The sequence below is a fragment of the Salvelinus alpinus genome, chromosome 4 (genome assembly GCF_045679555.1).
Source record: "Salvelinus alpinus chromosome 4, SLU_Salpinus.1, whole genome shotgun sequence".
Taxonomy (NCBI): Eukaryota; Metazoa; Chordata; class Actinopteri; order Salmoniformes; family Salmonidae; genus Salvelinus; species Salvelinus alpinus.
In genome coordinates, this window is record NC_092089.1 from 17,949,662 (window position 1) to 17,977,550 (window position 27,889).

At 44.2% G+C, this 27,889-nt stretch overlaps 1 protein-coding gene across 3 annotated transcripts in view; it reads left to right on the top strand.

Moving 5' to 3' along the window:
- The first annotated feature begins 7,970 nt into the window (after positions 1-7,970).
- The window catches only part of col14a1a (collagen, type XIV, alpha 1a), a 220,185-nt gene continuing 200,266 nt past the window's right edge, over positions 7,971-27,889 (top strand). Inside the window, exons 1-3 of one of the 3 annotated variants that reach the window (XM_071395784.1) lie at positions 7,971-8,334; positions 10,420-10,538; positions 23,532-23,648. In XM_071395784.1, the coding sequence (XP_071251885.1) occupies positions 10,448-10,538; positions 23,532-23,648 (208 nt within the window). In that variant the 5' untranslated portion in view covers positions 7,971-8,334; positions 10,420-10,447. The remainder of the gene's footprint in view (positions 8,335-10,419; positions 10,539-23,531; positions 23,649-27,889) is intronic. The other 2 variants (XM_071395782.1, XM_071395781.1) reach the window with 2 other exon arrangements.

Sequence of the window (27,889 nt, forward strand, 5' to 3'; positions counted from 1 at the left end):
GAAACATGTCTAATCTGTAGAGGGCCTAGGAGATATATAAGGAAACATGTCTAATCTGTAGAGGGCCCAGGAGAGATATAAGGAAACATGTCTAATGTGTAGAGGGCCCAGGAGAGATTGAGAGCCTAGTATCTGTCAGGCCAGGGCTTGAATATGGCAGACAGAGACCTGTTGTTCAGACAGTGCAGGGCTTGAATATTGCAGACAGAGACCTGTTTTTCAGACAGTGCAGGGCTTGGATATGGCAGACAGAGACCTGTTGTTCAGACAGTGCAGGGCTTGGATATGGCAGACAGAGACCTGTTGTTCAGACAGTACAGGGCTTGGATATGGCAGACAGAGACCTGTTGTAGAACAGTGCAGGGCTTGGATATGGCAGACAGAGACCTGTTGTTCAGACAGTGCAGGGCTTGGATATGGCAGACAGAGACCTGTTGTTCAGACAGTGCAGGGCTTGGATATGGCAGACAGAGACCTGTTGTAGAACAGGCCAGGACAAACTTCACACAGTTTCTTTCAAACCTCAAACGCTCCAGTTCTGTTTGAAGCTACCTAGCTGTGATTACTGCTCTGTTTTCTACTATGGTGGTCGACTGGTTGTGTTTCCAATTTAGTAGAAGTTGGATGAGACCCTGCAATTGTACATGTCCTTTTTATCTGAAGGAAATAAGGCTGTTACTCACACAACTGGTATCCAATAAACACACACAAAATGGGAACGGGGGACTGACTGGATTTAGGGGAAATATCTGTTACTGTCCACTATAAAGTTGAGAATACTTGATATGGTAGCCCCCCCCCCCCTCTCTCTCTCTCTCTCTCTCTCTCTCTCTCTCTTTATCTCTCTCTTTATCTCTCTCTCTCTCTATCTCTCTCTCTCTCTCTCTCTCTCTCTCTCTCTCTCTCTCTCTCTCTCTCTCTCTCTCTCTCTCTGTCTCTCTTTCTCTCTCTCTCTCTCTCTCTTTATCTCTCTCTCTCTCTATCTCTCTCTTTATCTCTCTCTCTCTCTCTCTCTCTCTTTATCTCTCTCTCTCTCTCTCTCTCTCAATTAAATTCAAAGGGACTTTATTGGCATGGGAAACATATGTTTACATTGCCAAAGCATGTGAAATAGATAATAAACAAAAGTGAAATAAACAATTAAAAAAATGAACAATAGACATTACACTCACAATAGTTCCAAAATGCAGAATAGTTTACCTTTGTTGTACCACAATTATAGAATATTCTATTTGTTTATACAAAATGCATAATAGCCCTATATAAAGCGACATTTCAAATGTCATATTATGTCTATGTACAGTCTTTGTGGGTCTGTGTGATCTGAGGGAAATATGTGTCTCTAAGTGTGCACATAGTCTGTCTTCTCTTGAGAGCCAGGTCTGCCTACATCGGCCTTTCTCAATAGCAAGGCTATGCTCACCGAGTCTGTACATCAAAGCTTTCCTTAATTTTGGTTCAGTCACAGCGGTCAGGTATTCTGCCACTGTGTACTCTCTGTTTAGGGCCAAATAGCATTCTAGTTTTCTCTGTTTTTTTGTAAATTCTTTCCAATGTGTCAAGTATGTCAGGTTTTGGCCAGGACTGTTCTGGTTTTTTGTCACTAGATGTCCCCATTGCACCTTTTTTGTACCTTTTGTTTTTCCCTTGCTCTATTATTGTTTGCACCTGTATGTCGTTCCCTTGTTAGTATTTAATCCCTGTGTGTTCCTTAGTTCCTTGCTCAGTGTTTGTATGTTAGCACCCAGCCCCAGCCCAAGCCTTGTTGTGAACATATATTTTTCTCTTGTTGGATTTTCCAGAGGTTCTCTGGTTTTGTTCTTTTGTATTTTGGATTAGTCTTTTAGGTTTGTTTTTTCCCTTGCTGTTTTTACCACTTTGTGGATTTTCTTTGTATTTTGGAAGTTATCTATTTTTTATTAAACCACCATCTCTAGTACTGCTGTGTCTGCCTCATCTTCTGGGTTCTGCCGATTTAGTGACTGTTTCTCGCACCGGGTCCTGACAGAAACACTGAGCCATTAAAATGAACCCAGAGGCAGCCAGTACCCAGGACTTTTTTCCCATGCTGTCCCACCACGAGGGGACTGTCCAACGTCACGAAGCTGCTCTGGTTCAGCAAGAGGCCTTAATGGCTGGACATTCTCAACTTCTGTCGGAGATGATGACTTCCATAAAGCAGATTTCTGATCAACTTTCTCCTGCAACCGCTTCTGCTCCAGTTCATCAGATTCAAGTGCCTGTGGCAGTTAACCCCCTGGCTGAACCTCGTCTGCCGCCTCCCCAACGGTTCTCAGGTGATCCGAGTGGTTGTAAGGGGTTTTTCACCCAATGTTCTCTCTCCTTCGAGCTGCAACCCTCGTCATTTCCCACCGACCGGTCCAAGATAGCATATATCATCACCCTGCTGTCGGAAAAAGCCCTAGCCTGGGCTACTGCTGTGTGGGATGCCCAAAGTCCCTGCTGTGCCAGCTACTCTACCTTTGCTGATGAATTCAAGCGAGTGTTTCAAGGTCCTACCAGCGGTCCTGACTCAGCCAAACAGCTCCTGACTCTCCGCCAAGGTCGGCGCAGCGTGACGGACTATGCCATCCAGTTCCGCACGGTGGCAGCAGCGAGTGGCTGGAATGACGAGGCGCTCACAGTGTGCTTTTTGAAGGGTCTTTCCGACACCATCCAAGATGAACTGGCCACTCGGGAACCACCGGACAACCTCGAGTCCCTGATCAAGTTGGCTTCACGCATAGACCAGCGTCTGAGAGAGAGAGAGCTCAACCGTAGATCTCTCACCCTAGCTCCTATCGGTCCCAGCTCCGAGTCTCCACCTTTATCCCCGCTGACTCCACCGGAACCCATGCAGGTTGGACGCATCTCCCAGGCTGAGAGAGACCGCCGGATGAGGGAGCGATGCTGTCTATATTGCGGCAAACCGGGCCATTTCCTCTCCACGTGTCCCGGGCTCCAGGGAAAACGCACTCTCCCGTGCAGGCCTGGGAGGACTGTAACGGGAAACATAACCTCCTCCCATCCATCCAACTCCCGCCTGCTCATTCCAGTTACCCTTTCCTGGGACAACCACGAGCTTCCCCTTCAAGCCTTGGTAGACTCTGGAGCCGCAGGTAACTTCATGGATGGTGTCTGGGCGAAGGAGAATGGCGTTCCCTCTGAACCTCTAAGTGACCCCATAAGGGTTACTACGTTGGATGGAAGCCCTTTGGGATCTGGACTTGTCACTCGTGTCACTACCCCCTTGCGTCTTTCAGTTTCCCAACACCAGGAAGTGATGAACTTTCATCTGACCTCGTGTTCCGAGTTCCCTCTCGTCCTTGGATACCCCTGGCTTCACAGCCATAACCCTCACATCGACTGGTCTGTGGGCACTATCAAGCAGTGGGGTCCTACGTGCCAAGCCACTTGTATCTTCCCAAGTTCCCCGAGTTCCCCTCCCGAGTCTCTAGAATCCATCGACCTGTCCCGAGTTCCCGAGTGTTACCATGACCTCAAACCGGTATTTAGCAAACAGAGGGCCACCAAACTACCACCCCATAGACCTTACGATTGCCCCATCGACCTGTTTCCGGGCACCTGCCCCCCCAGGGGTCGGATCTTTTCCCTATCTCCTCCCGAACGAGCTGCTATGGAGACCTACATCAAGGACGCTCTGGCAGCAGGCCTCATGCGTCCATCCACCTCGCCGGCGGGAGCAGGGTTTTTCTTTGTGGCCAAAAAAGACGGGGGATTACGTCCTTGCATCGACTACCGGGGACTTAATGCCATAACCGTCCGTAACCGCTACCCGCTACCCCTTATGGCCACAGCCTTTGAGCTGCTCCAGGAAGCAGTGGTCTTCACTAAGCTTGACCTGCGGAACGCATACCATCTTGTGCGGATCAAACCCGGTGACGAGTGGAAGACCGCTTTCAACACGCCTACTGGTCACTACGAATACTTGGTGATGCCCTTCGGCCTGACCAACGCCCCGGCTGTGTTCCAAGCGCTCATAAACGATGTGCTTAGGGATATGCTTAACATTTTCGTGTTTGTTTACTTGGATGACATCCTCATCTTTTCGAGCTCCCTTCAAGAACACACTAAGCATGTCAGACAAGTGCTCAAACGCCTCCTAGACAGCCATTTGTACGTTAAGCCGGAAAAGTGTGAATTCCATTCCTCTCGAGTACAGTTCCTGGGATTTGTAGTGGAACCCGGTCGAGTCCAGATGGACCCCAAGAAGGTAGGGGCGGTAGCAGATTGGCCCACCCCCAAGTCCGTTAAGGAAGTTCAGCGTTTCCTGGGCTTCACTAACTTCTACCGCAAGTTCATCAAGAACTTCAGCTCGGTGGCAGCCCCTCTCTCAGCTTTAACCAAGGGTGGCAACACAAGGTTTCTGTGGGGAAGAGAAGCTGAGACGGCCTTCCAAGGACTCAAGCAGCGCATCCTCTCTGCTCCCATCCTGACACTACCGACGGCGGATGAACCTTTTGTGGTGGAGGTAGACGCATCAGAGGTTGGTGTTGGAGCTGTCCTGTCTCAGAGGGGTGAAGACAAGAGGCTTCATCCTTGCGCCTTCTTCTCTCACCGGCTTACCCCGGCCGAGAGGAATTACGATGTGGGGGATCGTGAACTCCTAGCGGTTAAGATGGCATTGAAGGAATGGAGACACTGGCTCGAGGGGGCTTCTCAACCGTTTCAAGTGCTTACGGACCACAAAAATCTGGAGTATATCCAGCAGGCGAAGCGGCTGAACTCCAGACAAGCTCGATGGTCTCTTTTCTTCAGCCGATTCCAGTTTATTCTCACCTATAGACCCGGGTCGAAGAATCTCAAACCGGATGCCTTGTCACGAGTCTACTCTCCTGCCATTCGAGAAGATACTGACATGACTGTTCTTCCTGCCGCTAAGATCGTGGCTCCGATCTCGTGGCAAGTGGAGGATACCGTGAAACAAGCTCAAGCCATCGAACCGGGCCCTGGAGGAGGTCCTGCTAATCGGTTGTTTGTTCCCAAGGCAGCAAGGTCCCAAGTCCTTCTGTGGGGGCACTCCTCTCGCCTCACCTGTCACCCGGGCGTAGGTCGCACCTTGGAGTTCATCCAGCGTAAGTTCTGGTGGCCCACCATAAAAGAAGACGTTGCCACTTTCGTCAAGGCCTGTTCCGTGTGCTGCCAGGGCAAATCTTCTCACCTCCGCCCTCAAGGACTCCTTCACCCTTTATCTATTCCCCACCGACCCTGGTCCCATATCTCGCTGGACTTTATTACTGGCCTTCCTCCGTCCCATGGTAATACTACGATCCTAGTCATCATCGACAGGTTTTCTAAGGCGGCCAGGTTTGTTCCCTTGACCAAATTACCTTCTGCCAAGGAAACAGCTGAGTTGGTGATTAACCATGTGTTCCGAGTCTTTGGCATCCCGCAAGATATGGTTTCCGACAGAGGTCCCCAGTTCGCCTCAAGGTTTTGGAAGGCCTTCTGCCAACTCATAGGGGCCACGGCCAGTTTATCTTCAGGGTACCATCCGGAGTCCAACGGCCAAACTGAGAGGATGAATCAGGAGCTGGAAACCACCCTCAGATGTATGGTTTCCAACAACCCATCCACATGGTCATCCTTCATTGTTTGGGCTGAGTACGCGCACAACACCTTGTGCTCCTCCTCCACTGGTATATCCCCGCACGAGTGTCAGTTTGGCTATGCTCCTCTATTGTTCCCGGACCAGGAGGCAGAAGTCAGAGTGCCTTCAGCCTCGAGGTTCATCAGACGCTGTCGGCTTACGTGGAAGAAGGCCCGTCTTAATCTTCTGCGTTCTTCTCAGCAGTACCAACGACAAGCCAACAGACGTCGCCGTCCCGGTCCTACCCTGTACCCCGGCCAGAGAGTATGGCTCTCAACAAAAAACTTACCGCTACGGGTGGAGTCTCGCAAGCTGTCCCAGAGATTCATCGGACCCTTTAAGATTGCCAGGAGAGTCAATCCCGTTACTTTTCGCCTGCACTTACCCAGATCCCTTAAAATCAATCCCACATTTCACATTTCTTTATTAAAACCTGTTGTTTTTTCTCCCCTTATTCCGGCAGGCAGACCTCCCCCTCCGCCCCGTGTCATCGGAGGCCAGTCGGCTTATACCGTCCACCGGATACTGGACTCCCGCCGGGTGCAGCGGTCCTGGCAGTATCTGGTGGACTGGGAAGGCTACGGTCCCGAGGAGCGCTCCTGGGTTCCTGCCAAGGACATACTGGACCCTGACCTCATTCGTCAGTTCAGGGCCCTCCACCCTGAGAAGGCTGGTAGGAACGTCAGGAGCCGTTCCTAGGAGGGGGATTCTGTCAGGTTTTGGCCAGGACTGTTCTGGTTTTTTGTCACTAGATGTCCCCATTGCACCTTTTTTGTACCTTTTGTTTTTCCCTTGCTCTATTATTGTTTGCACCTGTATGTCGTTCCCTTGTTAGTATTTAATCCCTGTGTGTTCCTTAGTTCCTTGCTCAGTGTTTGTATGTTAGCACCCAGCCCCAGGCCAAGCCTTGTTGTGAACATATATTTTTCTCTTGTTGGATTTTCCAGAGGTTCTCTGGTTTTGTTCTTTTGTATTTTGTATTAGTCTTTTAGGTTTGTTTTTTCCCTTGCTGTTTTTACCACTTTGTGGATTTTCTTTGTATTTTGGAAGTTATCTATTTTTTATTAAACCACCATCTCTAGGACTGCTGTGTCTGCCTCATCTTCTGGGTTCTGCCGATTTAGTGACTGTTTCTCGCACCGGGTCCTGACAAAGTATTTATCTTTTTGTTTTCTCATGATTTGTTTGGGTCTAATTGTCCCCCCCCCCCCCCCCCCCCCGCACCCCCACACAGACAATCTATATATTCAGCAGCATCTCATTGCAGTGTCATAGTGTTGAAAGGAACTGATTCCTACCCAGCAGCCATTGGATGCTCCCAGCCTAGTCAAAGACAGGTGAGGTGACATCATTGGGACTGTCAAACATTTTGGTTCCCCTGTCTCTGGGAGCAGCTGGGAGGGTCTAGGTTTCCCTCTCTCTCTGGGAGGGTCTAGGTTTCCCTCTCTCTCTGGGAGGGTCTAGGTTTCCCTCTCTCTGGGAGCAGCTGGGAGGGTCTAGGTTTCCCTCTCTCTGGGAGCAGCTGGGAGGGTCTAGGTTTCCCTCTCTCTGGGAGCAGCTGGGAGGGTCTAGGTTTCCCTCTCTCTCTGGGAGCAGCTGGGAGGGTCTAGGTTTCCCTCTCTCTCTGGAAGGGGCTGGCTGGGAGGGGAGAGGTGTTATGAGCGGGGAGGCAGCGTAGCCTAGTGGTTAGAGTGTTGGACTAATAAACGAAAGGTTGCAAGATCGAATCCCTGAGCTGACAAGGTGCAAATCTGTCGTTCTGCCCCTGAACAAGGCAGTTAACCTACTGTTCCTAGGCCGTCATTGTGAATAAGAATTTGTTCTTAACTGACTTGCATGGTTAAATAAAGGTAAAATTCAATAAAATAAAAAGGAGGACAGACAGACCAGAATAGTGCACTATATAGGGAAAATGGTGCTCTTTTGGTTCTGATCAAACGAAGTGCACTATATAGGGAATATGGTGCCATTTGGGATGGTGGGTAGAGGATGAGGGGCATTGATCGCTGCGGTACACCTGGTGTAAAGTGTAGTTTATTCCAGAGCCGCAATGCTGCACAATTCACTATTACCCACGTTTCAAATTCCGCTGTCCCAAAAGACAAGTCAACTAAAATAAGGCCCTATTCCTAGGGAATTTGCAAATGTTCATTAGATATTACGCAACAACTTAACGTAGATGTATGTTTAAATGTATAGTCACTTGGTGCGTTCACAGCCTCAGAGCACCAGAGAGCGCGCAACAGAATTTGCCGAAGCACCTGCTCAGCTTCCACAATTCCAATCCAGTCGGTGTCAGACATAACAATGCTATGAAAACTAACGATAGAGCCAAATTACCATTTCCTGAGTGTTAAAACCTACATTCGGTTACAAGTCGTTTACTTGACAAGTCCTGTCGAGGGAAAGTGCCTGAGGGTTTTGTCGAATTCCACCCTCCCGTTTCGCTCCTTCCTTCTGTTCAGCAGCAATTGGTCGATTTTTTTTCCCCACGTCAGTCCACAGGATGAAATGAGGTGAAGGAAGGAGAGAGAGAAGTAGAAGGGGGATGAATAGCCGAAGGGATGGGTGAATAACGACGCAAGAAACACCCAGCCCCAGTTTTAGTCTGGACTGACTGACGGAATAGTTGACTGAGAGAGGCTGAAACAAACCAGGGAGACAGACACTCTGGGGATTGAGAGGATCCGTGGGAAATAGGAGCGTTTAGGATTTGATGATTTGTGAGTTATGGATTGCTATTTCATGAATGCAGTATGGAATCTGTTTTGTTTGGAGTGCTTAGCCTATATTTATTATGGTCCTTTACTCTGCGCTCTCAAAGGCAATCAAGTGGATAGGTTGACTTGATCAAGTATACTGATAAATTACCAAATGAATTGTAAACGAATTGAAAGTTCTAGAATTTAACTAAACTTGTGGGCAATCTTCTCATCAGTTTCCTGTCGGGTGCAGAAGTTAACAATTAACTTGTGAAGTAGGCACTGCGATAGTTGCACAACTGGAGTAATTTAAGCCATTCAAATGTTTTTTGTGTGCCTATAAATCAAGTCAGAAATTATTTTTATGTATTACTAACTATCATTATTATGGTCTTCCTTGGAATTTCATTGTAAATACAAAAAAAGAAAAGAAATATGTCTATTTTCCGGTTGTTTCCAGGGCGACAAGATGCGTTTTGTCTCTATCTCATCTTCTATTGACGTGTAGGCTACATATTTCAGATTGATGAGGTTTATTTTGATTGGACTGCGTTTAGGGATTACTACTTAACGAGTTTCATCAGCAGTTTCAGCTTTCACATTGAATGTGCTGATTCGTGTATACTTTCTCTTTTGAAGATAATTGGCCAAGGGTTTACAAGTAGGGAAAAAAACATCCGATGTTTGTCAGCAAATAGTTACTTCCCATTGGACACAAACTGGTTGAATCAACGCTGTTTACAACAATAAATAAACGTGATGACATTGAAACAACGTCGGAACCTGTCATGGAACTGTAAAAAAAAACATATCCCTTTTTCACCCAACTTTTAACCTAAATCTAATGACAATATATTTTTTGTCTTGGTTAAATTGTATTGCATAAGTATAGCAAATAATGTTTTTTGAAGAAAACATGTTATGCTTTTGCTTGTATAAAATTGTTCAATGTCTAAATTATATCTCTGTCATGAAGTCAATGTCCAGGCTTAGTTTGATGGACACAGATGCTAGAATTATGATGTACAGTATCTCTGTATATAAAGACACATTTTGACACGTTATTCACTTATATGTCCAGGGATGTTGATTGGAAATCTATTTTCATCATCAATGCTGTTTGAGTATAATGAATGCATTGAATATAGTCATAGATTTTCTTTTACACAAGTGAGTAAAGCTGGTCATTTTCAGCCTACTGCCCTATAGTAGTCCTATGTGGCAGTATTGTACTAGCTTCCTCCATTCCTGTGCTGCTGTTACAATCTGCCTGTCTGGTCAAAGCCTTAATGATGAGTGACAGACACGTTGAGCTCTGCTTGTTCTCAATGTCAACAATGGCACTCAGGAAATGTTCTCTTGGGCCTGTCCGTCAAAATGTAACAAAGTCCTCTACTGTTCTGTTTCCAACTTCCCATTCTCAAAGTGACTCTGATCTTCCCCTTTTTCCCCTCACTCCCTGCTGCCTGCCCCCACTTGAGACAGGCTGGGCCTCGACACTGAAAAAGCCCTATAGCTATGGACGTCTGTTACTACTCAATGCTGGTTTCTCTCTCTCTCTCTCTCTCTCTCTCTCTCTCTCTCTCTCTCTCTCTCTCTCTCTCTCTCTCTCTCTCTCTCTCTCTCTCTCTCTCTCGCTCTCTCAATTTCAATTTTCAATTTAAGGGGCTTTATTGGCATGGGAAACATATGTTTACACTCTCACTCTCATACACGCTCTCTCTCTCTCTCTCTCTCTCTCTCTCTCTCTCTCTCTCTCTCTCTCTCTCTCTCTCTCTCTCTCTCTCTCTCTCTCTCTCTCTTTCTCTCTCTCTCTCATTCTGTCTCTCTGTCCTTCTATCTCATTATCGCTCTCTCTCTCTCATTTTCTCTCTCATTCTCTCTCATTCTCTGTCTCTCTGTCCTTCTTTCTCATTCTCTCTCTCATTCTCTCTGTCTCTCTGTCTCTCTCTCTCTCTCTCTCTCTCTCTCTCTCTCTCTCTCGCTCTCTCTCTCTCTCTCATGCATCATTATTCCTAAAACCTCTTTCTAGCGCTCTCCAAAGCCCACAGCTGTGGCAGTCGGGCAGCGTTAAATAGTCTGTATTTGTCCTCCTCTCCCCGCTAGGTGCAGAAGGAGCATCACAGTAGTAAGGATGCTGATTGTAGGACTCCCAATAAGGACGTGGTGTCCTCTGCTCTTCCTGGTGTTGGCTGTACATTTCCCAGCCCCTGCCCAGGGTCAAGGTAAGGACTACACTGTGATTGGAGGATTACCCAAATGCTTCCGTTGATGGTCTCCTCTGTCAGTTCCTCTTTTGTTGGGCAGATTTGGTCCCATTTCATTCCATCTCTTACTGTATGTGGACATGCCATTTCACCCTCACACCATGTCTTTGTTTTACATTCAAATAATACAATTTGATTCTTGTTTTGTGTTTGTCATGCTTTTTTTGTAAAGAACATTATTTGGGTGTAATCATATACATTTTTACATGGAGAATAAACCGAGCGTTATAATGAGATATAAGACCCAGTCACAGAAGCACATCTGATTGCTATCATGCAGATCTGATTGCTATCAGCTGGGCTGCCGACTTGATATCCTCAAGATGATTCTTTAATCAGTCATCTATCATGTAACAACCTTCACCTGTGGTCAATGGAAGAACCCTGTGCAGGTGGTCTCGTTTGGTCTGGTCTCGTTTGCTCTGGTCTGGTCTGGTCTCGTTTGGTCTTGTCTGCTCTGGTCTTGGAGACAAACTGGGTGTAAATACTACTAAATACTATACTTTAAAAAAATCTGTGCTTGATTGAGCCTGCCTGGTTTAATTGGGCAATAGAATAATCTCAAAATGGCAAACCCTCAAACCTATCTGGCACTCTAGGCAGACTCAGTCACCCCCCCCCCCCAAATAGTTGAAAGATTTTGAATAGTATGTGAACCCAGGTCTGCTGTGAGCGGATCGGAAAGGGAAAACATTCAGGATCTTATCAGAGGGGGGGATCATCACATGATAACGTCCTCCAGGGACATATCAACATTTAATTGTCCTGGCTGTGTGCTGCTTGGACGTAGCTCAGCTTAACATTCCATCCAGGCCTCGGAGCGAAAAGATCCCGATGGCCAGAAGTAATGCTTGCGTCCCAAATGACACCCTATTCCCTATGTAGTGCACTACTTTTAACCAGGGCCCATAGGGCTCATAGGGCTCTGGTCAAAAGTAGTGCACTATATAGGGAATAAGGTGCCATTCGGGATGCAGGCAAAGTAAAGCATCTGGTGTGGGAGTGGAGGCTCTGTGGACTGGTGTGGAGCAGACCTGGGTTCATCTGGTGTGGGAGTTGAGGCTCTGTGGACTGGTGTGGAGCAGACCTGGGTTCATCTGGTGTGGGAGTGGAGGCTCTGTGGACTGGTGTGGAGCAGACCTGGGTTCATCTGGTGTGGGAGTGGAGGCTCTGTGGACTGGTGTGGAGCAGACCTGGGTTCATCTGGTGTGGGAGAGCAGGATAGCCCCAACTCCCAAGAGTGTCATCCCTGTCCATCTGGCAGTCCAGGCAGGCTCAATCAAACCATTAACAAATACTATTTGAACCCAGGTCTGGTGTGAAGAGGGGGATTTCTGGCTCCTGTCAGTGGAGGGTGTATATATAATGTATATCTGGTCTGCACGTCTCTCCCCCACAGCTCTCTGCTCGGATCAAGCTAGGCCACTTACCGTTTCCTGTATATATAATACACTGGGAGTTCCATTTGTTGCAAAAAGGAAGTGATTTTAGGTTATTTGAACCCCCAGTCACCACTGTCTTTCGTCTCCTATTGTAGTGGACACTGGACACAACTATCTGCTACAAGCTGTAACAGCGAACCTCTTTATCTGTCTCTGGGCACCACAGTGTGTTGTCTGGTCAGGCTCTGGGGTCAGTGACTTGCTGTTTCATATGACCGAGTCCTTCGCTAATGATTCTCTATTGATTCCATGTCTGACTGTACGGGTCAGCTTCGTGCTGTACTCCAAATGGCATCAGATTAGCTTCTAGTTACCTAATTAGAAAAACAAGGTGTTTCATTTGAGCGTGTTAAAATCTAGATTGGTGAATTTGTATGTTTAGGTTAGAGATGCTGATGAGAGTGTCAGAAAAACAGTTCAATAAAACCAAAACAGATTGGTGTGTTTTTAATTACCTACACAGTAGAGTATACTCTTACAATAAGAGGTTTCAAAAGGGTTCTTCTGCTGTCCCCATTGGAGCACCCTTTTTGGTTCCAGGTAGAACACTTTTGGATTCCATGTAGAACCCTTTTGGGTTCCATGTAGAACCCTTTTGCGTTCCATGTAGAACCCTCTGTGGAAAGGGTTCTACATGGAGCCTCAAAAGGTTTACCTGGAACCAAAATGGTTCTTCAAAGGGTTTTCCTATGGGGACAGCCGAAGAACCCTTTTAAGGTTCTAGATAGAACCCTTTTGTTCTAGGAGTGTAGAGCGTAGAGTGGTCATAATGGCCTGTGTTGTTAATGCTACTGTGTTAATGTTCATTTTAAATCCATGTCTGGCGTTTCATTTAGGCCTGGATGAGTAGAATGAAGAACATATTGACATTCTATGTGAACCTAATTCACATGATCCAAATAACTCTTGGTCAATATGTCTTCTCTAATCCCCACATTTGTAGTATTTAACATGACAGTACTCTTAACCAACTTTGACTGAACGGCCACGGATGTATACTGCAGCCTCATTCTCCACGTGGTGTGATCGAGGACGAGCAGAACACAGTCTTCATATTTAAATACCCTCAGCAGGGATTTACGCACCATGCTGGTAACAGATAAATGTTCAAAACAGATGAAGCTAGGCCTTAGTCAGGTAGGTGAGCAGCGTGCCGAGAGAGGGAAGACATACAGACAGATAGACAGACAGGTAAAGGGCTCAGAGGATTCAGGGGTAAGTGCTATCTGCCACAACAGAAGACTCCTCACATGGAGGAGAGGAGGAGAGTGAGGAGAGGAGGAGAGGGAGGAGAGGAGAGAGGGAGGAGAGGAGAGGGATGAGAGGAGAGAGATAGAGAGAGGAGAGAGAGATGAGAGGAGAGAGGGAGGAGAGGAGAGAGGGATGAGATGAGAGAGGGAGGAGAGGAGAGGGATGAGAGGAGAGAGATAGAGAGAGGAGAGAGAGATGAGAGGAGAGAGGGAGGAGAGGAGAGAGGGATGAGATGAGAGAGGGAGGAGAGGAGAGGGATGAGAGGAGAGAGGGATGAGATGAGAGAGGGAGGAGAGGAGAGGGATGAGATGAGAGAGGGAGGAGAGGAGAGGGATGAGAGGAGAGAGGGAGGAGAGGAGAGAGGGATGAGATGAGAGGAGAGAGGGATGAGATAAGAGAGAGGGATGAGAGGAGAGAGAGATGAGAGGAGAGAGGGATGAGAGGAGAGGGATGAGAGGAGAGAGGGATGAGAGGAGAGATAAAACCACTTGAAAGGGCTGCTTGTTTCTGTATCGTTGTCTGTTCTAATGTATATTATAATGTACCTGTCATGGAGTCACTTTGTGTTTAATCATTGAGAAGTCAGAGGATTGTAGGGAACAGGTGGAATAATGACATGCTGCTAGTCAAGGGTGGAATAATGACATGCTGATAGTCAAGGGTGGAATAATGACATGCTGATAGCCAAGGGTAGAATAATGACATGCTGATAGCCAAGGGTGGAATAATGACATGCTGATAGTCAAGGGTGGAATAATGTCATGCTGATAGTCAAGGGTGGAATAATGTCATGCTGATAGCCAAGGGGGGAGTAATGACAGGCTGATAGCCAAGGGTGGAATAATGTCATGCTGATAGCCAAGGGTGGAATAATGACATGCTGATAGTCAAGGGTGGAATAATGAAATGCTGATAGTCAAGGGTGGAATAATGTCATGCTGATAGTCAAGGGTGGAACAATGACATGCTGATAGCCAAGGGTGGAATAATGTCATGCTGATAGCCAAGGGTGGAATAATGACATGCTGATAGCCAAGGGTAGAATAATGACATGCTGATAGCCAAGGGTGGAATAATGACATGCTGATAGTCAAGGGTGGAATAATGTCATGCTGATAGTCAAGGGTGGAACAATGACATGCTGATAGCCAAGGGGGGAGTAATGACAGGCTGATAGCCAAGGGTGGAATAATGTCATGCTGATAGCCAAGGGTGGAATAATGACATGCTGATAGTCAAGGGTGGAATAATGAAATGCTGATAGTCAAGGGTGGAATAATGTCATGCTGATAGTCAAGGGTGGAACAATGACATGCTGATAGCCAAGGGTGGAATAATGTCATGCTGATAGCCAAGGGTGGAATAATGACATGCTGATAGCCAAGGGTGGAATAATGACATGCTGATAGTCAAGGGTGGAATAATGACAGGCTGATAGTCAAGGGTGGAATAATGACATGCTGATAGTCAAGGGTGGAACAATGACATGCTGATAGCCAAGGGTGGAATAATGACATGCTGATAGTCAAGGGTGGAATAATGACATGCTGATAGTCAAGGGTGGAATAATGTCATGCTGATAGCCAAGGGGGGAGTAATGACAGGCTGATAGCCAAGGGTGGAATAATGACATGCTGATAGTCAAGGGTGGAATAATGACATGCTGATAGTCAAGGGTGGAATAATGACATGCTGATAGCCAGGGGGGGAATAATGACATGCTGATAGCCAAGGGTGGAATAATGAAATGCTGATAGCCAAGGGTGGAATAATGAAATGCTGATAGCCAAGGGTGGAATAACGACATGCTGATAGCCAAGGGTGGAATAATGACATGCTGATAGCCAAGGGTGGAATAATGACATGCTGATAGCCAAGGGTGGAATAATGACATGCTGATAGCCAAGGGTGGAATAATGACATGCTGATAGCCAAGGGTGGAATAATGACATGCTGATAGCCAAGGGTGGAATAATGAAATGCTGATAGCCAAGGGTGGAATAATGACATGCTGATAGCCAAGGGTGGAATAATGACATGCTGATAGCCAAGGGTGGAATAATGACATGCTGATAGCCAAGGGTGGAATAATGACATGCTGATAGCCAAGGGTGGAATAATAACATGCTGATAGCCAAGGGTGGAATAATGACATGCTGATAGCCAAGGGTGGAATAATAACATGCTGATAGCCAAGGGGGGAGTAATGACATGCTGATAGCCAAGGGTGGAATAATGACATGCTGATAGTCAAGGGTGGAATAATGTCATGCTGATAGTCAAGGGTGGAATAATAACATGCTGATAGCCAAGGGGGGAGTAATGACATGCTGATAGTCAAGGGTGGAATAATAACATGCTGATAGCCAAGGGGGGAGTAATGACATGCTGATAGTCAAGGGTGGAATAATGACATGCTGATAGCCAAGGGTGGAGTAATGTCATGCTGATAGCCAAGGGTGGAATAATGACATGCTGATAGCCAAGGGTGGAATAATGACATGCTGATAGCCAAGGGTGGAATAATGACATGCTGCTAGCCAAGGGTGGAATAATGACATGCTGATAGCCAAGGGTGGAATAATGACATGCTGATAGCCAAGGGTGGAATAATGACATGCTGATAGCCAAGGGTGGAATAATGACATGCTGATAGCCAAGGGTAGAATAATGACATGCTGATAGCCATGGGTGGAATAATGACATGCTGATAGCCAAGGGTGGAATAATGACATGCTGATCGTCAATTGTGGAACAATGACATGCTGATAGTCAAGGGTGGAATAATGACATGCTGATAGCCAAGGGTGGAATAATGACATGCTGATAGCCATGGGTGGAATAATGACATGCTGATAGCCAAGGGTGGAATAATGACATGCTGATCGTCAATTGTGGAACAATGACATGCTGATAGTCAAGGGTGGAATAATGACATGCTGATAGCCAAGGGTGGAATAATGACATGCTGCTAGCCAAGGGTGGAATAATGACATGCTGATAGCCAAGGGTGGAATAATGACATGCTGATAGCCAAGGGTGGAATAATGACATGCTGATAGCCAAGGGTGGAATAATGACATGCTGATAGCCAAGGGTAGAATAATGACATGCTGATAGCCATGGGTGGAATAATGACATGCTGATAGCCAAGGGTGGAATAATGACATGCTGATCGTCAATTGTGGAACAATGACATGCTGATAGTCAAGGGTGGAATAATGACATGCTGATAGCCAAGGGTGGAATAATGACATGCTGATAGCCAAGGGTGGAATAATGACATGCTGATAGCCAAGGGTGGAATAATGACATGCTGATAGCCAAGGGTGGAATAATGACATGCTGATAGCCAAGGGTGGAATAATGACATGCTGATAGCCAAGGGTGGAACAATGACATGCTGATAGCCAAGGGTGGAATAATGACATGCTGATAGCCAAGGGTGGAACAATGACATGCTGATAGCCAAGGGTGGAACAATGACATGCTGATAGCCAAGGGTGGAATAATGACATGCTGATAGCCAAGGGTGGAATAATGACATGCTGATAGCCAAGGGTGGAATAATGACATGCTGATAGCCAAGGGTGGAACAATGACATGCTGATAGCCAAGGGTGGAATAATGACATGCTGATAGCCAAGGGTGGAATAATGACATGCTGATAGCCAAGGGTGGAGTAATGACATGCTGATAGCCAAGGGTGGAACAATGACATGCTGATAGCCAAGGGTGGAGTAATGACATGCTGATAGCCAAGGGTGGAATAATGTCATGCTGATAGCCAAGGGTGGAGTAATGACATGCTGATAGCCAAGGGTGGAACAATGACATGCTGCTAGCCAAGGGTGGAATAATGACATGCTGATAGCCAAGGGTGGAGTAATGTCATGCTGATAGCCAAGGGTGGAGTAATGTCATGCTGATAGCCAAGGGTGGAATAATGACATGCTGATAGCCAAGGGTGGAATAATGACATGCTGATAGCCAAGGGTGGAATAATGACATGCTGATAGCCAAGGGTGGAATAATGACATGCTGATAGCCACGGGTGGAATAATGACATGCTGATAGCCAAGGGTGGAATAATGACATGCTGATAGCCAAGGGTGGATCAATGACATGCTGATAGCCAAGGGGGGAATAATGACATGCTGATAGCCAAGGGTGGAATAATGACATGCTGATAGTCAAGGGTGGAATAATGACATGCTGATAGCCAAGGGTGGAATAATAACATGCTGATAGCCAAGGGTGGAGTAATGACATGCTGATAGCCAAGGGTGGAATAATGACATGCTGATAGCCAAGGGTGGAATAATAACATGCTGATAGCCAAGGGGGGAGTAATGACATGCTGATAGCCAAGGGGGGAGTAATGACATGCTGATAGCCAAGGGTGGAACAATGACATGCTGATAGCCAAGGGTGGAATAATGACATGCTGATAGCCAAGGGTGGAACAATGACATGCTGATAGCCAAGGGTGGAATAATGACATGCTGATAGCCAAGGGTGGAACAATGAAATGCATCACATCGTGAAGGAATCCCTCTCACAGCTGACGTATTAATCTGTGGAAACCTCGACTCACAATAGTGTTCCACTCTTCCTCTGGGAATCCTCCACACCCTCATCCTCACACAGAGCAAATGGACGTATATGTTCCGATACATTATTCAGATCTCACGTACAGTTGAGTCAGGCTGACAGATGCTCCCATGCACTCGGGGGGGGGGGATCTATCAGGGAATGAGCCGGAGGGTTGCTGGCATCAATATCTCAGGTGCCACATACTGCCGATGTTCCCTTGACAGGAACGTAACCCCCGCACCAGCCTCTCCGACCTTCTGTGTGTATCTCAGCGGGTTGACAAAAGCAGAAGACTAATGTCTATCTGGACTAATAAACATCCTATCCTCCGGCAACTCAATTCATGTGCAGTGAGTCAGACGGTACAAATGGAAAGTACTTAAAGATGGGAATTTATGAATTTGTAGCTACTTCTGGCCAGGCAGTTGGTGTTAAATACCTCACATTAAATTCACATCTAGTATCCAGTCATTATTTAATTGTCTTTTCTGTTTCCCAGATGGTTTAAAATACCTCACATTATATTCACATCTAGTATCCAGTCATTATTTAATTGTCTTTTCTGTTTCCCAGGTGGTTTTAAATACCTCACATTATATTCACATCTAGTATCCAGTCATTATTTAATTGTCTTTTCTGTTTCCCAGGGGGTTTTAAATACCTCACATTAAATTCACATCTAGTATCCAGTCATTATTTAATTGTCTTTTCTGTTTCCCAGGGGCTGTTCTAGGCCTGTATAACTGTTTAAGGTGTCACCAAATGTCTCTATTCATTACAAACCTGTTTATACACACGGTTGGATAAAACACTAGAGATCACAGCATATGTTCAGGTTATGTACTGAACAGGAATTTCAGGATATATTTACTCAGCACAAATTTATACACATTTAAAACTGAAATATCACGTTTTCATAATAAGTATTCAGACCCTTTATTCAGTACTTTGTTGAAGCACCTTTGGCAGCGCTTACAGCCTCAAGTCTTCTTGGGTATGACTCTACAAGCTTGGCACACCTGCATTTGGGGAGTTTCTCCCATTCTTCTCTGCAGATCCTCTCAAGCTCTGTCAGGTTGGATGGGGAGCGTCGCTGTACAGCTATTTTCAGGTCTCTCCAGAGATGTTCGATCGGGTTCAAGTCCGGGCTCTGGCTGGGCCACTCAAGGACATCCTTGCTTCTACACCTGCATTGCTTGCTGTTTGGGGTTTTAGGCTGGGTTTCTGTACAGCACTTTGTGACATCAGCTGATGTAAGGCTTTATAAATACATTTGATTTGATTCAGAGACTTGTCCCAAAGCCACTCCTGCATTGTCTTGGCTGTGTGCTTAGGGTTGTTGTCCTGTTGGAAGGTGCACCTTTGCCCCAGTCTGAGGTCCGGAGAGCTTTGGAGCAGGTTTTCATCAAGGATCTCTCTGTACTTTGCTCTGTTCATCTTTCCCTCAATCCTGACTAGTCTCCCAGTCCCTGCCGCTGAAAAACATCCCACAGCATGATGCTGCCACCACCATGCTTCACTGTAGGGATGGTGCCAGGTTTCCTCTAGACGTGACGCTTGGCATTCAGGCCAAAGAGTTCAATCTTGTTTTCATCAAACCAGAGAATCTTGTTTCTCATGGTCTGAGAGTCCTTTAGGTGCCTTTTGGCAAACTCCAAGCGGGCTGTCGTGTGCCTTTTACTGAGGAGTGGCTTCCGTCTGGCCACTCTACCATAAAGGCCTGATTGGTGGAGTGCTGCAGAGATGTTTGTCCTTCTGGAAGGTTCTCCCTTCTCCACAGAGGAAATCTGGAGCTCTGTCAGAGTGACCATCTGGTTCTTGGTCACCTCCCTGACCAAGGCCCTTCTCCCCCAATTGCTCAGTTTGGCCGGGCGGCCAGCTCTAGGAAGAGTCTTGGTGGTTCCAAACCTCTTCCATTTAAGAATTATGGAGGCCACTTTGTTCTTGGGGATCTTCAATGCTGCAGAATGCTTTTTGGTACCTTTCCCCAGATCTGTGCCTCGACACAATCCTGTCTCGGAGCTCTACGGACAATTCCTTTGACCTCATGGCTTGGTTTTTGCTCTGACATGAACTGTCAACTGTAGGACAGGTGTGTGCCTTTCCAAACCATGTCCAATCAATTGAATTTACCACAGGTGGACTCCAATCAAATTGTAGAAACATCTCAAGGATGATCATTGGAAACAGGATGCACTTGAGCTCAATTTAGAGTCACATAGCAAAGGGTCTGAATACTTATGTACTTAAGTTATTATTATAATTTTTTTTATGTATACATTTGAAAAAAAGTTTTCGCTTTGTCATTATGGGTTATTGTGTGTAGATTGACGAAGAACAAAAACTATGTAATCCATTTTAGAATAAAGCTGTAACATAACAAAATGTGGAAAAAGTCAAGGGGTCTGAAAACTTTCCGAATGCACTGTATTTACTCAACACAGAAAGAAAAAAACAGATGAGTTCCTATCAGGTTTATAGGAGATATTTACTGAACACAGAAACAACCCCCAGATGAGGTCCTATCAGGTTAGTGATTATATATATCTATTTCTCTGAACTAAAACTTTCCCTTTATCCTTCATCATTTATTTATAGCTTGTACCAGATTGTATATAACTTTACATGCCTATATTCTTCCTAATAAACAGCTTCAAGTCCCTATATGGTAGATACTGTAGTAGATTCATAGATTTATAGGCATGTAAAGATTACATTGGTACCCATTCTACTACTTGCAAGGAGGAACAAACACCACTGTATTTGTTGGCCTGGGCATTGAGCCTTGTCTTTTCAACTTCTCAGTGTCTTCTCAACTTCTCAGTGTCTTCTCAACTTCTCCTTGTCTTCTCAACTTCTCCTTGTCTTTTCAACTTCTCCTTGTCTTTTCAACTTCTCCTTGTCTTCTCAACTTCTCCTTGTCTTTTCAACTTTTCAGTGTCTTTTCAACTTCTCATTGTCTTCTCAACTTCTCATTGTCTTCTCAACTTCTCATTGTATTCTCATCTTCTCAACTTTTCATTGTTTTCTCAACTTCTCATTATATTCTCATCTTCTCAACTTCTCATTGTCTTCTCAACTTCTCATTGTCTTCTCAACTTCTCCTTGTCTTCTCAACTTCTCATTGTCTTCTCAACTTCTCATTGTCTTCTCAACTCAAAAGGTGGGAATGTAGTAGTGTGGTTCTGGTGACTAGTTTGTAGTTCAACTAACATAGAATGTAGACCAAGTGAATGGTGAAAGTGCTATGCAACAACCTTATAAATAGTTCTGCGTCAATCTCAGATAGTAGTATTTAACCATACTACTGGAATAATGTCTGTCCATAGTTGGGGGAAAAAGAGAACCACTTTTCATTTGGTTGATCTTATTGGCTACGAGAAACACCATGCTGTTACATGGTACTAAGAAGTAAGAGCAACTTCATGTAAAAACAAGTCTCATTCACTTCCTCATAGCAGCCTGCGTATAGAAACGGCAGATCGCATCAATATCTAGCTATAGCCTGGCTGCTCTAACGTAATCCTAAGAGAATGTCTTCCACTGACTGTTCTTTCCATCGGGACAGCAGGTGAAGCTGATTGATTCTCCATCAACTGAGAGATCAAACATTTACTGACTCTTAACAGTCTGCAGCACCTGTCTTTTTGAAAGGAAATGTCGATGCTGTCATCGGCTTAGAAACGCTAGCCTGGAATCCCATCTGATTCGCTCTGTTTCACAATTATTTTACATGAAACAAAGTTTATCAGTTGGGTTTTCAGGCTATAAAAATGACCCTCCCTCCCTCCCTCCCTGTCTCAAAAAGTAAGAGAATATGACTGACATTTAAGAACCCTCTCTGTCTATAACTGTTTGTTTTGCAACATGTTATTGGACAACAATATGTTATTTTACAGCAATATTTTATTCTACAACAATATGTTATTTTACAGCAATATTCTATTCTACAACAATATGTTATTTTACAGCAATATTTTATTCTACAATAATATGTTATTTTACAGCAATATGTTATTTTACAGCAATATTTTATTCTACAACAATATGTTATTTTACAGCAATATTTTATTCTACAACAATATGTTATTGCAGAACAATATGTTATTGGACAGCAATATGCTATTGGACAACAATATGCTATTTTACAACAATATGTTATTGGACAACAATATGCTATTCTACAACAATATGCTATTTTACAACAATATGTTATTTTACAGCAATATTTTATTCTACAACAATATGTTATTTTACAGCAATATTCTATTCTACAACAATATGTTATTTTACAGCAATATTTTATTCTACAACAATATTTTATTTTACAGCAATATGTTATTTTACAGCAATATTTTATTCTACAACAATATGTTATTTTACAGCAATATTGTATTCTACAACAATATGTTATTGCAGAACAATATGTTATTGGACAGCAATATGCTATTGGGCAACAATATGCTATTTTACAACAATATGCTATTCTACAACAATATGCTATTCTACAACAATATGCTATTTTACAACAATATGCTATTTTACAACAATATGTTATTAGACAACAATATGTTATTAGACAACAATATGTTATTGGACAACAATATGTTATCCAATATGTTTTCCAATATGTTTTCCAATATGTTTTCCAATATGTTTTCCAATATGTTATCCAATATGTTATCCAATATGTTATCCAATATGTTTTCCAATATGTTTTCCAATATGTTTTCCAATATGTTATCCAATATGTTTTCCAATATGTTATCCAATATGTTTTCCAATATGTTTTCCAAATATGTTATCCAATATGTTATTGGACAACAATATGTTATCCAATATGTTATCCAATATGTTATCCAATATGTTATCCAATATGTTTTCCAATATGTTATCCAATATGTTATCCAATATGTTTTCCAATATGTTTTCCAATATGTTTTCCAATATGTTATCCAATATGTTTTCCAATATGTTTTCCAATATGTTATCCAATATGTTATCCAATATGTTATCCAATATGTTTTCCAATATGTTTTCCAATATGTTTTCCAAATATGTTATCCAATATGTTATTGGACAACAATATGTTATCCAATATGTTATCCAATATGTTATCCAATATGTTATCCAATATGTTTTCCAATATGTTATCCAATATGTTTTCCAATATGTTATCCAATATGTTATCCAATATGTTTTCCAATATGTTTTCCAATATGTTTTCCAATATGTTTTCCAATATGTTATCCAATATGTTTTCCAATATGTTTTCCAATATGTTATCCAATATGTTTTCCAATATGTTATCCAATATGTTTTCCAATATGTTATCCAATATGTTATTGTGTTATACCAGAATGGGTTTTCTTTGTAGACGTCTGTTTAATGTCTGTGTGTGATTAACCTGGCTGATGTGTAGTTCTGTAGTGGCACTAACACCTGCTGGGGTTTGTATCTGCCTCCCAAATCTTACCATACTCCGTCTGTGGTGCACTACCTTCAATCAGAGTCCTATGGGCCCTGGTCAGAAGTAATGCACTAAATAGAGAATAGGGTGCTATTTGGGACAAAAATCTGTATTCAACATATTAATCATCAATACACAAACTGTAACTGAATGAGTCAGTATTAATGATAGTCTATTGTTGTTCTGTTTCAGTTCCAGCTCCCAGAAGATTACGTTTTAAAGTGCTGGCTACCAGCAAATTACATGTGTCTTGGAAAGAGCCGAAAGGGGATGTCGACGGCTACAGAGTTTTCTACCACAGTGAACCAGGTAAGATGTCTAATAATCTGTCTATGCCTTTAGTTGATGTACGCATTCTACTGTATATAGTTCAGAGTAGTAGAAGCTCTGTATCAGTCTGGTCCCATGCTGTATCAGTCTGGTCCCATGCTGTATCAGTCTGGTCCCATGCTGTATCAGTCTGGTTCCATGCTGTATCAGTCTGGTCCCATGCTGTATCAGTCTGGTCCCATGCTGTATCAGTCGGGTCCCATGCTGTATCAGTCTGGTCCCATTCTGTATGGGCTGTATCAGTCTGGTTCCATGCTGTATCAGTCTGGTTCCATGCTGTATGGGCTGTATCAGTCTGGTTCCATGCTGTATGAGTCTGGTCCCATGCTGTATCAGTCTGGTCCCATGCTGTATGGGCTGTATCAGTCTGGTTCCATGCTGTATGGGCTGTATCAGTCTGGTTCCATGCTGTATGAGTCTGGTCCTATGCTGTATCAGTCTGGTCCCATGCTGTATGGGCTGTATCAGTCTGGTCCCATGCTGTATCAGTCTGGTTCCATGCTGTATGGGCTGTATCAGTCTGGTCCCATGCTGTATCAGTCTGGTCCCATGCTGTATCAGTCTGGTTCCATGCTGTATGGGCTGTATCAGTCTGGTCCCATGCTGTATCAGTCTGGTCCCATGCTGTATCAGTCTGGTCCCATGCTGTATCAGTCTGGTCCCATGCTGTATCTGTCTGGTTCCATTCTGTATCAGTCTGGTTCCATGCTGTGTGGGCTGTATCAGTCTGGTTCCATGTTGTATGGGCTGTATCAGTCTGGTCCCATGCTGTATCAGTCTGGTCCCATGCTGTATCAGTCTGGTCCCATGCTGTATCAGTCTGGTTCCATGCTGTATGGGCTGTATCAGTCTGGTTCCATGCTGTATCAGTCTGGTTCCATGCTGTATCAGTCTGGTTCCATGCTGTATCAGTCTGGTCCCATGCTGTATCAGTCTGGTCCCATGCTGTATCAGTCTGGTCCCATGCTGTATCAGTCTGGTTCCATGCTGTATCAGTCTGGTTCCATGCTGTATCAGTCTGGTCCCATGCTGTATCAGTCTGGTTCCATGCTGTATGGGCTGTATCAGTCTGGTCCCATGCTGTATCAGTCTGGTTCCATGCTGTATCAGTCTGGTTCCATGCTGTATCAGTCTGGTCCCATGCTGTATCAGTCTGGTCCCATGCTGTATCAGTCTGGTCCCATGCTGTATCAGTCTGGTCCCATGCTGTATCAGTCTGGTTCCATGTTGTATCAGTCTGGTCCCATGCTGTATCAGTCTGGTCCCATGCTGTATCAGTCTGGTCCCATGCTGTATCAGTCTGGTTCCATGCTGTATCAGTCTGGTTCCATGCTGTATCAGTCTGGTCCCATGCTGTATCAGTCTGGTTCCATGCTGTATCAGTCTGGTTCCATGTTGTATCAGTCTGGTCCCATGCTGTATCAGTCTGGTTCCATGCTGTATCAGTCTGGTCCCATGCCGTATCAGTCTGGTCCCATGCTGTATCAGTCTGGTCCCATGCTGTATCAGTCTGGTCCCATGCTGTATCAGTCTGGTTCCATGCTGTATCAGTCTGGTTCCATGCTGTATCAGTCTGGTTCCATGTTGTATCAGTCTGGTCCCATGCTGTATCAGTCTGGTTCCATGCTGTATCAGTCTGGTTCCATGTTGTATCAGTCTGGTCCCATGCTGTATCAGTCTGGTTCCATGCTGTATGGGCACACCAGCTGTTATTGACAAATAGACAGACACCCCTCGTCTTACCAGACGTAGCTGTTCTGTCCTGCCGATGCACAGAAAACCCAGCCAGCTGTATGTTATCCATGTCGTCGTTCAGCCACGACTCGGTGAAACATAAGATATTACAGTTTTTAATGTCCCGTTGGTAGGATAGTCTCGAACTGAGATCATCCAGTTTATTCTCCAGTGATTGCACGTTGGCCAATAGAACGGACGGTAGAGGCGAGTAACCCAGTCGCCGACTAATTCTCACAAGGCACCCCAATCTCCGCCCCCTGTATTTCCGTATTTTCTTCATGCGAATGACAGGGATTTTGGGCCTGGTCTCGGAGAACCAGTAAATCCTTCGTGTCCGACTCATTAAAGATAAAATCTTTGTCCAGTTTGAGGTGAGTAATCACTGCTCTGATATCCAGAATGTCTTTTCAGTCATAAAAGACGGTAGCAGAAACATTATGTACAGAATAAGTTACAAACAATGCAACAACAAAAAACACACAAAATAGCACAATTGGTTAGGAGCACGTTAAACGGAAGCTATCCCCTCTGGCGCCACTATGAATGAACCCAGGGTAATGATAATGAATGAACACAGGGTAATAATAATGAATGAACCCAGGGTGATGATAATGAATGAACACAGGGTAATAATAATGAATGAACCCAGGGTAATGATAATGAATGAACACAGGGTAATAATAATGAATGAACCCAGGGTAATGATAATGAATTAACACAGGGTAATAATAATGAATGAACCCAGGGTAATGATAATGAATGAACACAGGGTAATAATAATGAATGAACCCAGGGTAATGATAATGAATGAACACAGGGTAATAATAATGAATGAACCCAGGGTAATGATAATGAATGAACACAGGGTAATAATAATGAATGAACCCAGGGTAATGATAATGAATGAACACAGGGTAATAATAATGAATGAACCCAGGGTAATGATAATGAATGAACACAGGGTAATAATAATGAATGAACACAGGGTAATGCTAATGAATTAACACATGGTAATGATAATGAATGAACACAGGGTAATGATAATGAATGAACCCAGGGTAATAATAATGAATGAACCCAGGGTAATGATAATGAATGAACACAGGGTAATAATAATGAATGAACACAGGGTAATGATAATGAATGAACACAGGGTAATAATAATGAATGAACACAGGGTAATGATAATGAATGAACACAGGGTAATGATAATGAACGAACACAGGGTAATGATAATGAATGAACACAGGGTAACAATAATGAATGAACCCAGGGTAATGATAATGAATGAACACAGGGTAATGATAATGAATGAACACAGGGTAATAATAATGAATGAACACAGGGTAATAATAATGAATGAACCCAGGGTAATGATAATGAATGAACACAGGGTAATAATAATGAATGAACCCAGGGTAATGATAATGAATGAACACAGGGTAATAATAATGAATGAACACAGGGTAATGATAATGAATGAACACAGGGTAATGATAATGAATGAACACAGGGTAATGATAATGAATGAACCCAGGGTAATAATAATGAATGAACCCAGGGTAATGATAATGAATGAACACAGGGTAATAATAATGAATGAACACAGGGTAATGATAATGAATGAACACAGGGTAATGATAATGAATGAACACAGGGTAATGATAATGAATGAACCCAGGGTAATGATAATGAATGAACACTGGGTAATGATAATGAATGAACACAGGGTAATGATAATGAATGAACACAGGGTAACGATAATGAATGAACCCAGGGTAATAATAATGAATGAACCCAGGGTAATGATAATGAATGAACACAGGGTAATGATAATGAATGAACACAGGGTAATGATAATGAATGAACCCAGGGTAATGATAATGAATGAACACAGGGAAGAGTTGGCTAAACACACTGGACCACAGAAGATATGTTTTGAAAAAGGGGCTTATTTGATCTTGAGTAAAGTTAAACACCCCCATACAGCTGAATGAATGAATCTTGACAACTCCCATTGCCATTGACAACATTGAGTTGATAAGACAGCACCAACAGTTGTGAGACCCGGCTTAGAGAGTTTTAGGGAATATTTACCCTGCCTGTCTGTAAGGAAGGTCAGTGTTGTCTAACAAAGCCTGTCAGACATCTTGGATTAAACAATGAGGACAGAGATAACATCAACACACACACACACACACACACACACACACACACACACACACACACACACACACACACACACACACACACACACACACACACACACACACACACACACACACACACACACACACACACACACACACACACAGGTCCACCCTCCCCCAACCTGATGTTCAGTGAAAAGTCATTATGTGGTCTATTGACCAGGCCCTGTGGGCCCCCTCCCTTTGTTAAAGACACAACAAAAGAATTTGACCCGATGTGTCGTTGATTGATCCTGGACTTCATCCTGGGAGATCACCTATGCGTTAGTTAAA